General features: G+C 44.2%; 2 protein-coding genes across 5 annotated transcripts; one reads left to right on the top strand and one right to left on the bottom strand.

Annotated features, from left to right (window-relative positions):
- ppm1nb (protein phosphatase, Mg2+/Mn2+ dependent, 1Nb (putative)) lies at nt 1–5517 on the top strand. Its single transcript, XM_070983095.1, has 6 exons — nt 1–771; nt 1101–1672; nt 3368–3485; nt 3906–4020; nt 4115–4178; nt 4278–5517. The coding sequence occupies exons 1-6, from the start codon at nt 366–368 to the stop codon at nt 4293–4295; spliced, it is 1293 nt and encodes a 430-aa protein (XP_070839196.1). The 5' UTR covers nt 1–365; the 3' UTR covers nt 4296–5517.
- A 1037-nt stretch (nt 5518–6554) lies between these two features.
- On the bottom strand, nt 6555–8064 carry kcnk12l (potassium channel, subfamily K, member 12 like). 4 transcript variants are annotated; one of them, XM_070983101.1, is made up of 3 exons: nt 7719–8016; nt 7020–7564; nt 6555–6926 (listed from the first exon to the last, which is right to left on the bottom strand). In XM_070983101.1, the coding sequence occupies exons 1-3, from the start codon at nt 8014–8016 to the stop codon at nt 6555–6557; spliced, it is 1215 nt and encodes a 404-aa protein (XP_070839202.1). The 4 variants fall into 4 exon arrangements, with proteins under 4 accessions (XP_070839202.1, XP_070839201.1, XP_070839200.1 ...); XM_070983100.1 differs by having other exon boundaries at nt 6555–6903; nt 6997–7564; XM_070983099.1 differs by having other exon boundaries at nt 6555–6801; nt 6889–7564.
- Nucleotides 8065–12002: the final 3938 nt, after the last annotated feature.

A 12002-nucleotide genomic window follows, 5' to 3' on the forward strand; every position in this document is an offset into this window, starting at 1 on the left:
GCAAGGGGAGAGCTGGTGAAAGAGGGAAGAGCGATGAAAAAGCGAGGGAGAAGGTGAAATCACAGCAGCGCAGAGGATAGACCAAACAAGGAGGAGAGGAAAGATGAGAGGAGCAGTGAGCGCTGATCAGTGAGGTCTCCAGAGAGGAAGAGGAGAGAGGAGAGGAAGGAGATGAGCAGGGAGAGGAGGGTGAGCAGCCAGCACTGAGAACATCCATCAGCTCAGGCAGCCATGCTCTGAGCCCTGGAGCAGCAGGGCTACGCAGACACTGCACAGGCCCACCATCAGGCCCGTCTCAGCCCAGCCACGAACACCGGGGCAGGGATAAAAGAAGACTCCCATCACATCAGCTGTGCACAAGAACCATGAGGACAGCCAGGAAGGGCAGCGTGGAGATGCCTGCGTTTATGCGGCAGCTGGTGAAAGAGACGGAGAAGAGGGTCAGCTCTTTCTTCAAAGGGGGCCGTGGAGGAGCAGCAGAGCGAGAGCAGCCAGGGGAGGGGGAGAAGGAGGAGGTCATCCCCAGCCCCTACCTGGACCGACCGGTCCTCGACAAGCTAGCAGAGGAGGGCTGCGCCCGCTGGGGCCTCACATACGCCCTGGGAAGCATGCAGGGCTGGAGGGCCAACATGGAGGACTTCCACAACTGTGTGCCACAGTTGGGTGGAGAGCTGGCTGACTGGAGCTTCTTTGCTGTATTTGATGGTCATGCAGGCAGCACGGTGGCACAGCACTGCTCCCAGCACCTTCTGGGTCACATCCTGGCCACAGGTGAAAGATATGGAACTGCAAATGCATGAATGAAATGAATATAAAAGATCAAAGATGTGGGGTGTTTTCTTTTCAAAGGGAAATACAATTTATTGATTAATTAATGCACAGCTAGGTTAAAGATATTCTGGTCTTGAAATTGTTTTCTTCCTGGAGAAGGAAGAGAGAGATGAACCTTTTCCCTGTTATCAGAGATCAATATCATGACTGATCATTTCTCATTGTATTCTGCAAATATCTATCCTGTTCTATGTAATGATGTGTTTTTGATGGTTTCCGGATTCAGAAAGCATGAAGGATTCCAGTGTTGTATCTGTTTGTGCACACAGGTGGAATGGGACCAGAGGACGACCCTGAAAAGGTGAAAGGAGCCATCATCGAGGGCTTCCTCCAGACAGACAAGCACCTGCACTCTGTAGCACGTCGAGAAGGCTGGGAGAGGGGTGGTACCACTGTGGTGGCCACTTTCATCTCACCATATTACATCTACTTTGCCAACTGTGGTGACTCAAGAGCCATGCTGTGCCGATCTGGCCAGGTTTGCTTCTCCACTGAGGACCACAAACCTTACAGCCCTCTGGAGAAAGAGCGCATTGAGAGCGCAGGTGGCTCTGTGACCATCCAAAGGATCAACGGCTCCCTGGCAGTGTCCCGCGCTCTGGGAGACTTCAGCTACAAGGGTGCTGAGAACCGGACCCCCAGCCAGCAGATGGTGTCACCAGAGCCAGAGGTGTGCGTGGTGGAGCGCTCACCTGCGGATGAGTTCCTGGTGCTCGCCTGCGATGGGGTTTGGGACACCATCAGCAACGAGGAGCTTTGCGCCTTCATCCACAATCGGTTGCGTGTCTGCACTGACCTGAGAGACGTCTGCACTCAAGTCATTGACCTCTGTCTCTATAAGGTCAGAACCTGCTGCTTGCCAGTGAACAAGAAGAATCTTAATCCCGTTTAATTACTCAGTGATTCAGCATTTCTACACATTCAGTAGTTTAAATTTCAAATCCTTTTAACTGATTATAAACAGAAAACCCAATTTCAGAGTAAAACTGCATTGCGTCATTTTTAATGGGCTGTGGATTTTATGTAATAACATAATCCCTTAAACTGTGGCTGTGTTGAGTTGGTTTGGTTTAATCTGAAGGATGCCAGGGTCGTTCCACTTTTTTATGCCAAAATAGCTCAGCTTTATGAGGGTAACTCAGGGACAGTTTCTGTTTAATTAATAGTACACAAACCTAATCAATTACAATCAGTCCAGATGACTTTCAAAAAACTAGTTACACCTTTTCTTATATCTAACTTTTCTATTCAACAGCTTTGCTCAGACAGACGGGACATAACAAAAATAATGGAACAGGCAGATGAACAAAAACTGCATTTTGCTGAGTGTGGAGTTCTACTGGGGGCTGTACTGGATCCTCATGTTTTTCTTGTACATATAAAATGGTCTAAGGACTTGTTGGTATAGTTATTACTTCCTATATGCAGATGACTTGATCATAAAATCATCTTTTAAGTCGATACAGAAAACTTGTTAGCAAACAGACAAAAGTATTTATTCCAAGCCATGTTTCTAGCGATCCAAAGAAAGAAAGAAAGAAAGAAAGAAAGAAAGAAAGAAAGAAAGAAAGAAAGTCCTACCGTATTTATTCGACTTTTAGCTCTGTTTTGGTCTCCACCGACTCCTGACGAAAATGTCTGCCACTGTAGCATGATGTCCAATTTTCGTAACTATCTTGTCACTAATTTTGTCCAACAGGTCGGCTCTGAAAATTACACTAATGAGAGCGGTGAGAATGAACCAAAGCAGCTGAAGTTGAACCAATGACATGAGAGACGCTAAGAGATGCAGCTCTGACTTCTGCTATGAATTTTGTTCAGTCTCATTTAGACTGTGGCTGCTGTTCATGGTAATAGTGTGACAGACCGCCTTAAAATCGAACATCAGAGGTGTCAGAACAGGTTATATGGGATTCTTCCAGGTTCCTATGAGGACTCATTTCAGCCACTCTCACTCTGAGAGTGTCAGACGGTTGAAGGTGGATATTCGAGAACACAGAATTATTCATCACACCACCCTTATACATAAAGAATAATTTCAGACCAGTGGGGGAGAATAATTAGTCCACTACAGCCATCTCCACTCAAATCTTTTCACTATGCAGTAACTAATCTGTAGAATAAGGGAATAGCTTGTCAAGAATTAATAGAATATATTGGGTTTATTGTACATTGTGTATTTTTTCAGAGTCAAAGAGACACATCCACATAAACATGTTTATCCAGATATAGATAAACATAGCCCACATGTGTACATGCTAACCTCCGTGCTGCACTCTGTTTGGCCGTTATGTCCATCATATCACTCTGTTATGTAACTGGGCTTCAGCCTGACCTCAAAATGTCACAGCTTCTTCTGCACTCCATGTACACTTTCCTGCTCCGCTGCATCTGTGTGACACTGGTGCACACACCTTGAGGTGAAAATGATCTATTTCTAAAACAGTTCACGCAGGATGAAATAATGTTTGATATGTTGACATTCGTAAGGTCAGCCATTACCACTCACCTCTGCTGATGCCACTTCTTTTCACAGGGCAGCCTGGACAACATCAGCATCATCCTGCTGTGCTTCCCTGGAGCCCCCCAGCTGTCAGCAGAGGCATTACACCAGGAGGCCGAGCTGGAGGACCTGCTGGAGTCTAAAGTAGCAGGTGTGCGGATATAGATGATACACAAGGGACACTGTTGGCTGTGTACTGTCATATTAGGCATTCAGAGACCTTGTTTTTGTCCTGGCTTCATGTTGAAATCTTGTTTTCTTGAGGTTACTGGTTTGCAGTCAAAGCACACAGCTGAAACTCTTGCACTTGCCCAGCTCTATGATGGCAAACAGCCATGTATATTCATTAGAGCACCAAATATGTATTAATCTGCAGCTGAAAACAGTGCCCAATGTGTTTGACCCATTCATTGGCTTGGAGCTGAAATCACTGAGAGATGAACTAACGTATTGTAAGAATATGCCTCCAGGATTATTCTGTAAGATGTTTATAAAACTCGAGAGAATTGCCATAAACTTTCCAAATGTGTTTTTATGTTTGTTTCTATGTTTTTGCTTGAATGTCTGGCAGAGATCTATGATGAGCTGTGTGCTCACGGGGAGGATCCTGACCTGCTCTCTGTCCTCACAGTCCTGGCATCCACTGTCATCCCTGGATTACCACCAGGTGGAGGCATACAGAGCAAGTAAGAGACACGACATGACTGTTCATGCCTATGTGTGTGTGCATCTGTACCCTGTTTTGAGAAGTGACCCCAATGTTTCTTGTGTGTGTTACAGAAGGAACTGCATTATTTCAGCTTACTATCAACAAAGAGAGACGCACAAGCCCACACTGCCAAATGTGAGAACAAATTACACATTTGTCCCATTCTAACCATTAGATGACATGATATTCCTTCACTATATACAGTATATTCACCATTATCTTCATTACCTGCAGGGCCTCGGAGGCTCCTGAGAAGTCCAGCTGGGTTTTGTCTCCAAGGATCCATGGAGGGGCTGTAATTAATGTCAATATTAAAACTGTTCTTCATGTGTGCAATTTGACAAAAGGGAGATGATTAACAGACAGGGATGTTTGTTTACATCATGCCAGCAAGCAGCATCTTGTCTAACAAATACAATGTAAAAATAGATCTAATAAAGCCTGATACACTTTATATTTCTACAAGAAGGAAATTTTGTAAAACTTACTCAGAGACACTGATCCAGCAACAAACTTCTGCCTCATATTCAGTAAACAGATGATACAGACATTAATTTCAAATGATATAATGAACAACAACCAACTGTGAAATTGTACATATACATTGAATAAAATAAGGGACTGAGTAGATGTAGGGTTATATTTTGAAGATGATGTTTTAAGAGTAGATATAATAAATAATATTAATAACGATGAAAGTTTTTGCCTTTCCTATGTAGGAAGGAAAGATGAAACATTGTCAGGGCTAAAGCCAAAAGCTCCATATGTTTCAACAGGGAGTGCTAACAGCGCCAACAGCTGGCCAGCTGATGGGAATGCACAAATATATCGTTTCCCCTCGTGGTCGAAAGTGACAGGCAAATAAACACAGATGAAACATTTAATTCTGCTAATTAAATCTCAACACATACACATACACTTAGTCAAGAAAAAATACATTTCACACACAATTTACACTCTTTTTGAAGAGGTGTTTACTTTTTGTTTTAAACATGTAGAACAAAGTCCATTTAGTAGAAGTGACTAGAAATGAGAAATGTAGAAATGAGTTGTTTGTTAAGATTATTGATTGTGAACAAAAAAGGTTCAAATATTGGTCAAGCATGCTAAAATCTATATTGACTGAACAATCAAAATATATTTTACATGAATAATTTCTACATGTACATTTTTTTTTTTGCAATTCTCTCTATATGTTAACCATATTTTTAAACACGATCTTCAATACAGTGTATGTGAAATGTATTTTTCCATAGGTTGGATAACATGATGATATGTACTGTGCTGCCTTATTCATCTTTTTATACAGCTGATAAAACAAACAGCATCAGAACGGGTCACTTTCAGGATGGGTCACTTTACCTGCATCATACTGCATTGTTACATTCTTTCAGTGAGTAATTATCTGTGTATAGACGTGACATGTTAAACCTCATGATTGTTTTCAACCTAAATAAAGAATATTTGACTGACAGCATGCAGTATTTTTACCCACAATAACTCATTAAAGACAGTGAAGACAATTCATCAAGATGGACCACTAGAGGAAAATAGATTGTAAGAGCTCTAAGAAGGAAGCTTTTCTCATCATCTCAAGCACCTGCAGCCTAGATGATACAGAATGGATCAAAATGGCTTTTCTTGCATAGGAAAGGGTCTCCTTCAGCTAGCCAAGGAGAGCCTGCATCTTGCTCTCTGCTCTGCTGATGTGATTCTGCGACTATCTGTACAGCACTTACTGACATAAGGACGTCCTCTACAGGCCACGTTTTGATTAGATGTGCTCTATTGAATACCCTGGATCTCAGTGCTCTTCCGTGATTACTATGAATTTCAATGACATGCATTGATGAAACAAGATGGACGACTTGTGAGCAATCAGCGAATTAAAATGTCTCTTTCTCAGTGCTCATGAGCTCCTGTTGTGGGTTTAAGAAGCTCTGTTGAAATACAAATCACGATTCAAATTTTACATATGCAGCTAGATATCTAAGAGGAGACTGTTGATATTGTGTTTATGTCTGTATGTTCACTATTCCTGACTACCACCTCACATATAACTGCATTAATTGAGGAACTCAGGGGACATGTGCAGCACTCTCAAATCAGCAGTCCCCTTCAAGTGGTCCTTCACTGCTTCTTTCATCTGATTGCTTTTGTATGAGCCAATCACTTCAGGACATCAGACCCCTCTTCACAGTGATGTTGAATTCTGTAAAAGGATTCGTCTTGTTGCTCTTTCTCTACACAGAACAAAATGTAATCAATTATTTGATGTCCAGAATCCATGCTGGAGCTCTGCTGTTAACTGCATAGACTTCCACTGAAGTTGCTCAGAGAGGTGCTGAATGGATGCTAATTACAGGGAAATTATGCTGCTCTCAGAATTTGGTTTTGTCATAATGAGAGGACAAATTATCAACTTTCTCGGAATCAGTCAGTGAGAAAATGAGATTGTTTAAGGCTCCATTATAGGGAACCCAAAACAATGTACACAGGCTGTTAATGGTGCTACCTATCCACACTGGTTTCCTGTAGGCGATTATTCATGATTGCCAAAGCACCCACACCACCAGAGAATCCATTTTGATGGCCGTAGCTCTGCCGTGGGCCCTGGTGAGCTGTTTCACTCAGCTGCTTCTGCAGCAGTGCCAGAGACACCTTATTGGACACCATGAACTCATTGACAGAGATCATCTCTCCTGACAGACGACGACCCACACACACCCCATCAGCCACCGCACCTGCATCCGTCTCGCTGTCGCACACCGTCTCCACCGAGCCCTCCGTGTAGCGGTGTCTTCCCGCAGGGCAGTGGGATGCGATGGGCTGCACGGTGTTGCGCTTTAAACGTTTTTGCCTGAGGTGTGCAGGCAGGCGCCTCTGGTTGTGGTTTTTCTTCTGGAGGCAGGGGCAGCAGAGCCGCCAGCAGCCAGGTGTAGAGCAGGAGCACAGCTGATGGTGCCCCGAGCAAACCAGCTTACCCACAATCCAGTTGAGAGTTTGCTTGATAATAATAGAAATGACATTGAAAAGTGAGTAGATACAACACACGCCCATTAAAATGAAAAGGCAGTTCCCGAGCCGGTAAGCCTCCTGAGACTCATACTGCTGTCTCTGACTGCTCACCAGGTCCCCGAAGCCAATGGTGCTGAAGGCCACAAAGCAGAAGTAGAGGGAGTCCACGTAGCTCCAGTTCTCCATAGAGCTGTACAGAGTGGAGGCACTACATGCAATCACAATGGATGCCACACCCAGGATCAGCATCACGTAGTAGACTGATGGTTTCCAACCCTCCAGGCTGTCCTCCTCACCGGATGACTCCTCTCTGCTCGACACCACCCCGACTCCAGCACATCTTAGCCGACGTTCATGACACCAGCGCATGATGTAAGCCAGCATCGTGATTATCCTCTCCAGGAAGAGGTTAAAGAACAGGATGGTGGCAGCACAGCCAATGAGACCGTAGAAGATTAAGAATATTTTTCCAGCTATGGTCGCTGGTGTGGTCATGCCAAAGCCTGGAGAGGAGAACCACAGAATAAAAGGTTGAAAGGTCATGGCTGATAAACTGTGGGCCATCATTATGGGGTTGATACCTGAAAAGGATCATCTAAGAACTTTTCAAATTAGTATCTCAAAAAACAAAACAAAACAAACAGTATCAAGACTTACCAATAGTGGAAACTACTGTGCCTACAAAGTAGAAAGCTCCAGAAAAGTCCCATCGAGGCCTCAAAGTGTCCACTCTGATCCCGGCTCCGTTTGCCTCCTCGTACTGACGCAGCAGAGTGTGCAGGGCACCCAGGTTGACCCTATACCTCTGGGTGAAGTTGTCCAGTTGCTGCTTCCAGAGGCGACGGGCGCGCAGCTCAAAGGGGTGTTCCAGGGCGGAGAAGATGGCTGCCCCACACAGTAAGTAGAGTAGGATGAGGCCAGCCAGCAGGCAGAAACGGGCATTGTCCTCATTCATGGGTGCCCTGGGGCAGCAGCAGCCACCAGCAGTCCTCCTCTGAGCCATGAGCACAGCAGCAGCACAGATACACCACAGCAACAACATGCACCGCCTCCACCAGTGCCGTCGTGTCACACGCTCACAGTATGCACTGCATGCATCACCCACCACACAACATGCATGCACTGGCTATATAAAGCACTTTTGGTTTCTGTGCACAGCAATACATTTGGCTCTATTGCAAATGTGGAGGAGGTTACTGAGGGCTGCTTTGGTCATTCAGGAGAAAAATGATGCATCTGAAGAGAAGGCAGCTGTAAGAAAACAAAAAAAGACGTATTTTATCTGCAAGTTTACTTCAGCGTAAGTATTTCATTATTATTTCATTTTGCATAACTGTATATGTTTTATTTTTTCCCTTAATATGCAAAATGATTAAAACCAAAACCCAGACCAAACTCTGACTGAAAACATGCTAAACTTTGGTTAAATCACTACATCATCATTCACGAAAACATTTTAGAATGTATCAGTTTCTGAAATGCAATCCACACGCGCATACACACATCAAATAGTCAAAGTTTAAAGAAAAATAAATTAAATAAAACACAGCAAACACAGTACCTGGTCTCATCGTCAGCAGCATCCGTCCCCTGAGCTCTGCCAGTCTGCTGTGCTCTTTCCATGGATCTGCTGAACAATGACCAGCGAGAGGAAGCCTCTTGAGTTTTTTGTGCAAACTGAAAGGCTGTCTGATGTCTCATCTGTCACACACTGACATCACCATCCCTTAGCTCCCCCCCTCCATCTCTAAGCACACCCTGGCTGGTGCAGTCATCTCCTCATTTCAAAAGCAGTATTCTTCCTTTTCAAGCCCTCATTTCACTTTATGTTAACTTCACCTTAAAAAGCTACAAGTGACAAAAGGTTGGCTTTGTATAATTGGTCCGTCAGTCACTCAGTTACATCTACCAAGCGTGGACCAAAGGGTTTCAAGTCCTGACTGGAGCACAGCATCAACCCTGATTCTCCACTGATACTGAAACAAACCACTTTAGCAGTGGTCTGAACATTAGCTCAGCTCAGCAGGATTCATTTAAATGGCAGAAATATAAGAGCAGAGTTTCCCCTCTCCCCACCACTGAGGTGTCCTTGAGCAAGAAACTCAAGTCCAAAGTGCTCCAGTGGGGTTTGAGCTCAGACTGTGGTTGCACTGTGCAGCCTCCAGCCCCTCTCAGAGGGCTTTTTGTTGTTGCTGCAGACTGTGTGGGAGGATTTGTTGAGCGCGACCCTGTTTGTCTGTTCATCCCTTTAATCTCGTCTGGTACTGCAGGTAAGGGCAGGGGTTCCCTCTGCCTGCCGTCTGATGGCTGAATGATAGGAGTGGACAGGTGTGGAAGCTGGAGAGCACATCTGCCTTCATCTCACCATCACCCTGTGTCAGGAGTCGAACTGTCGAGTTTGATTAATATTCTGATCTGATATTGGCACAAAATTAACAGTGTATCATACAATTACCTTTACCTTAATATGCAGTCTACTAAAACATACATCTTTATCAATGTGCTGTAAATTTAGCCAAAAGGCTAACTGTCATCTCAAGTCAATCTGTTGGAGCCAAAATACGCTGACAGAGGTGGAGTAAAGAGAGAAGTCTTGTCCCTGATTGCAGATGCTACAGCTCCACGTAGTTCCTGGAAAGGACTGGTGCGTTCTGCTCGAGTGAAAACTAAAACAAGCACACTGGATAGACCAGTTACGAAGCTGTGCTTGCTTCAAGAAGCGGAAATGTAAATCCTCTAAGGCAGTTATTCTGTATGAATTATTGGCTCCATTATGCAAATATTTTGAATTGCTCCAGGCCTCCTGCCATTACCAATTAGGGGCCGGTGTGTTGGAGCCAAAATACATTTTTGGTTATTATTATTTATTCAAATGGATCGTCTGCCGCGGCACGGTGGCGCAAGCAGGTAGTGCGCGTGCCTCACAGCAAGAAGGTTGCCGGTTCGATCCCTGTGCGGGGCCTTTCTGTGTGAAGTTTGCATGTTCTTCTCCGGGTACTCCAGCTTCCTCCCACAGACCAAAAATATGCTCATCAGGTTAATTGGTGACTCTAAATTGTCCTTAGGTGTGGGTGCGTGCGTGTATGAATGGTTGTTTGTCATGTGTGTTGCCCTGCAATCGGCTGGCAACCCCCCGCAACCCCGAAAGGGATAGGCGGTATAGAAAATGGATGGATGGATGAATCGTCTGATGAATCGTCTGGCCTTGCTATGACATCATGTCAAATTTAACTGGTTGCTATGGTTGCTTGTGTCACCTGTCAATCTCAGTCGGTTGCTATGGTAACTGATTTATACCTGGCAGTGATTGAAGCCAGGTGGGGTGCAATGAGTGGGGAAGCAAACAGTTTTCGACCGTGAATACGTGTTTTTGGTTTTTATGGGCTGTGCAGGTCGACATTCAACATGTTTCGTTTTTTGGGAATTTTATACATATTTTCAGCTTGATATGCAAATAAATGGATTGGCATATCCAAAGAGAAATATAACTCTGGACATTGAATTTTATGGAATGTTCAATGTATCAACCTGATTGTTGTCTACCTGCCTTCACTGTTGGTAGTGGATGGCAGTCATGCCATCTTTCAAATATCTATAGGGCAGCATTAAACATGCACCGTCTTTCAGAATGAGAACCTTCAATCCTCTGCAAAGGTTGGCGTACAGCAAGCGGTCTGTGCTGCCATCCTCCGCTGTGAAGCTTGGGTAACCTACAGCGGTCACATTAACTCCTCAGAGCGCTTCCACAGGCGCTCCCTCAAGCACATCCTGGGAATTACCTGGCGTGAGCATTTGCCTCATACTGAAACACTTGCAGACCAACTGCAGAAGTATTGAAGCCTTGATTACCCAGAGCCAGCTGCAGCAGCTGGAGCACGCGATAAAGATGCTGCCATGTTGGCTACCCCGCAGACTGTTAAAAGGCCAGCTACATCATGGTCGATGCTCAGCTGGAGGGCCAAACAAGTCTTTCATTATATTATGGGTGATGTGTATTGTGGCATACCACAGATACAGTATGTTTATATACAATGAGTGTATGGGAGTGCTGTCCAAGACAATACTTATCTCACTTTTTTTTGTCCTTCAGGGGTTTCTTTGGGTGACTACAAGACCCCCAAAGATGAGGGAAAACACAGATATGACAAAACAGGACTAGGGGGAGAAAAGAGATGAGGGAGGACCCCCAATGAAATGATAAAAACACTCCAAAGAAGCCCAAGGATGAGAACAAAGATATTCAACAACCCAAAGATGAAAACAAGATGAGGGAAGCACTGGGTCCACAGAATAACATGCAAGAGCTCAGTGAGGCATAAAAGCATGTTGAACCCATTATGCTTCATTATACTTGGTGCAACGTCTGCAGTAACAAAGAATAACCACAAGTCTAAAAACAGTCTTTTTAGATACGGAATGCTTAAATTAGATTATCATGCTGTTGTAAATGCAAAATAAATGCAGAGTATTCCCCTCAGAATCAGTGGACGGTGTATTATAACTTTGAGTTTTCATTGAGAGTTACTATCTGCTGCTGTAATCTTATTGTCGTTTCTCTCCTCTTCATTCAAATGGTCCAGCCTCATGGTGCACTCTTACGTAAAGAGGAAACCACATGGTCTCTCTGTCTACCCCACTGCCTCAGCAGCAGCAGCAGCAGCAGCAGCAGCAGCAGCAGCAATGAAACATAAAATACATAATAAATAAATAAAATAAGGTGAGATGTGGCTATAAGCAGTTTAGCTGATAAACAATGCATTGAATAATAATGTGTATCTACCATTGCTGCCTTTGGGCTGGGAGTTTAAAGTCACACTGGCACCTCTGTGATTTGAGCTAAATGCTAAAGCAAAGAAACTCTGACTAACGATACTAACATGCTGCTCAATGAATTTTGATATTTTGCAGGTATAATGTTTACCATTTCAACCATCTTAATTT

This window comes from Chaetodon trifascialis, chromosome 16 (assembly GCF_039877785.1).
Source record: "Chaetodon trifascialis isolate fChaTrf1 chromosome 16, fChaTrf1.hap1, whole genome shotgun sequence".
Taxonomy (NCBI): Eukaryota; Metazoa; Chordata; class Actinopteri; order Chaetodontiformes; family Chaetodontidae; genus Chaetodon; species Chaetodon trifascialis.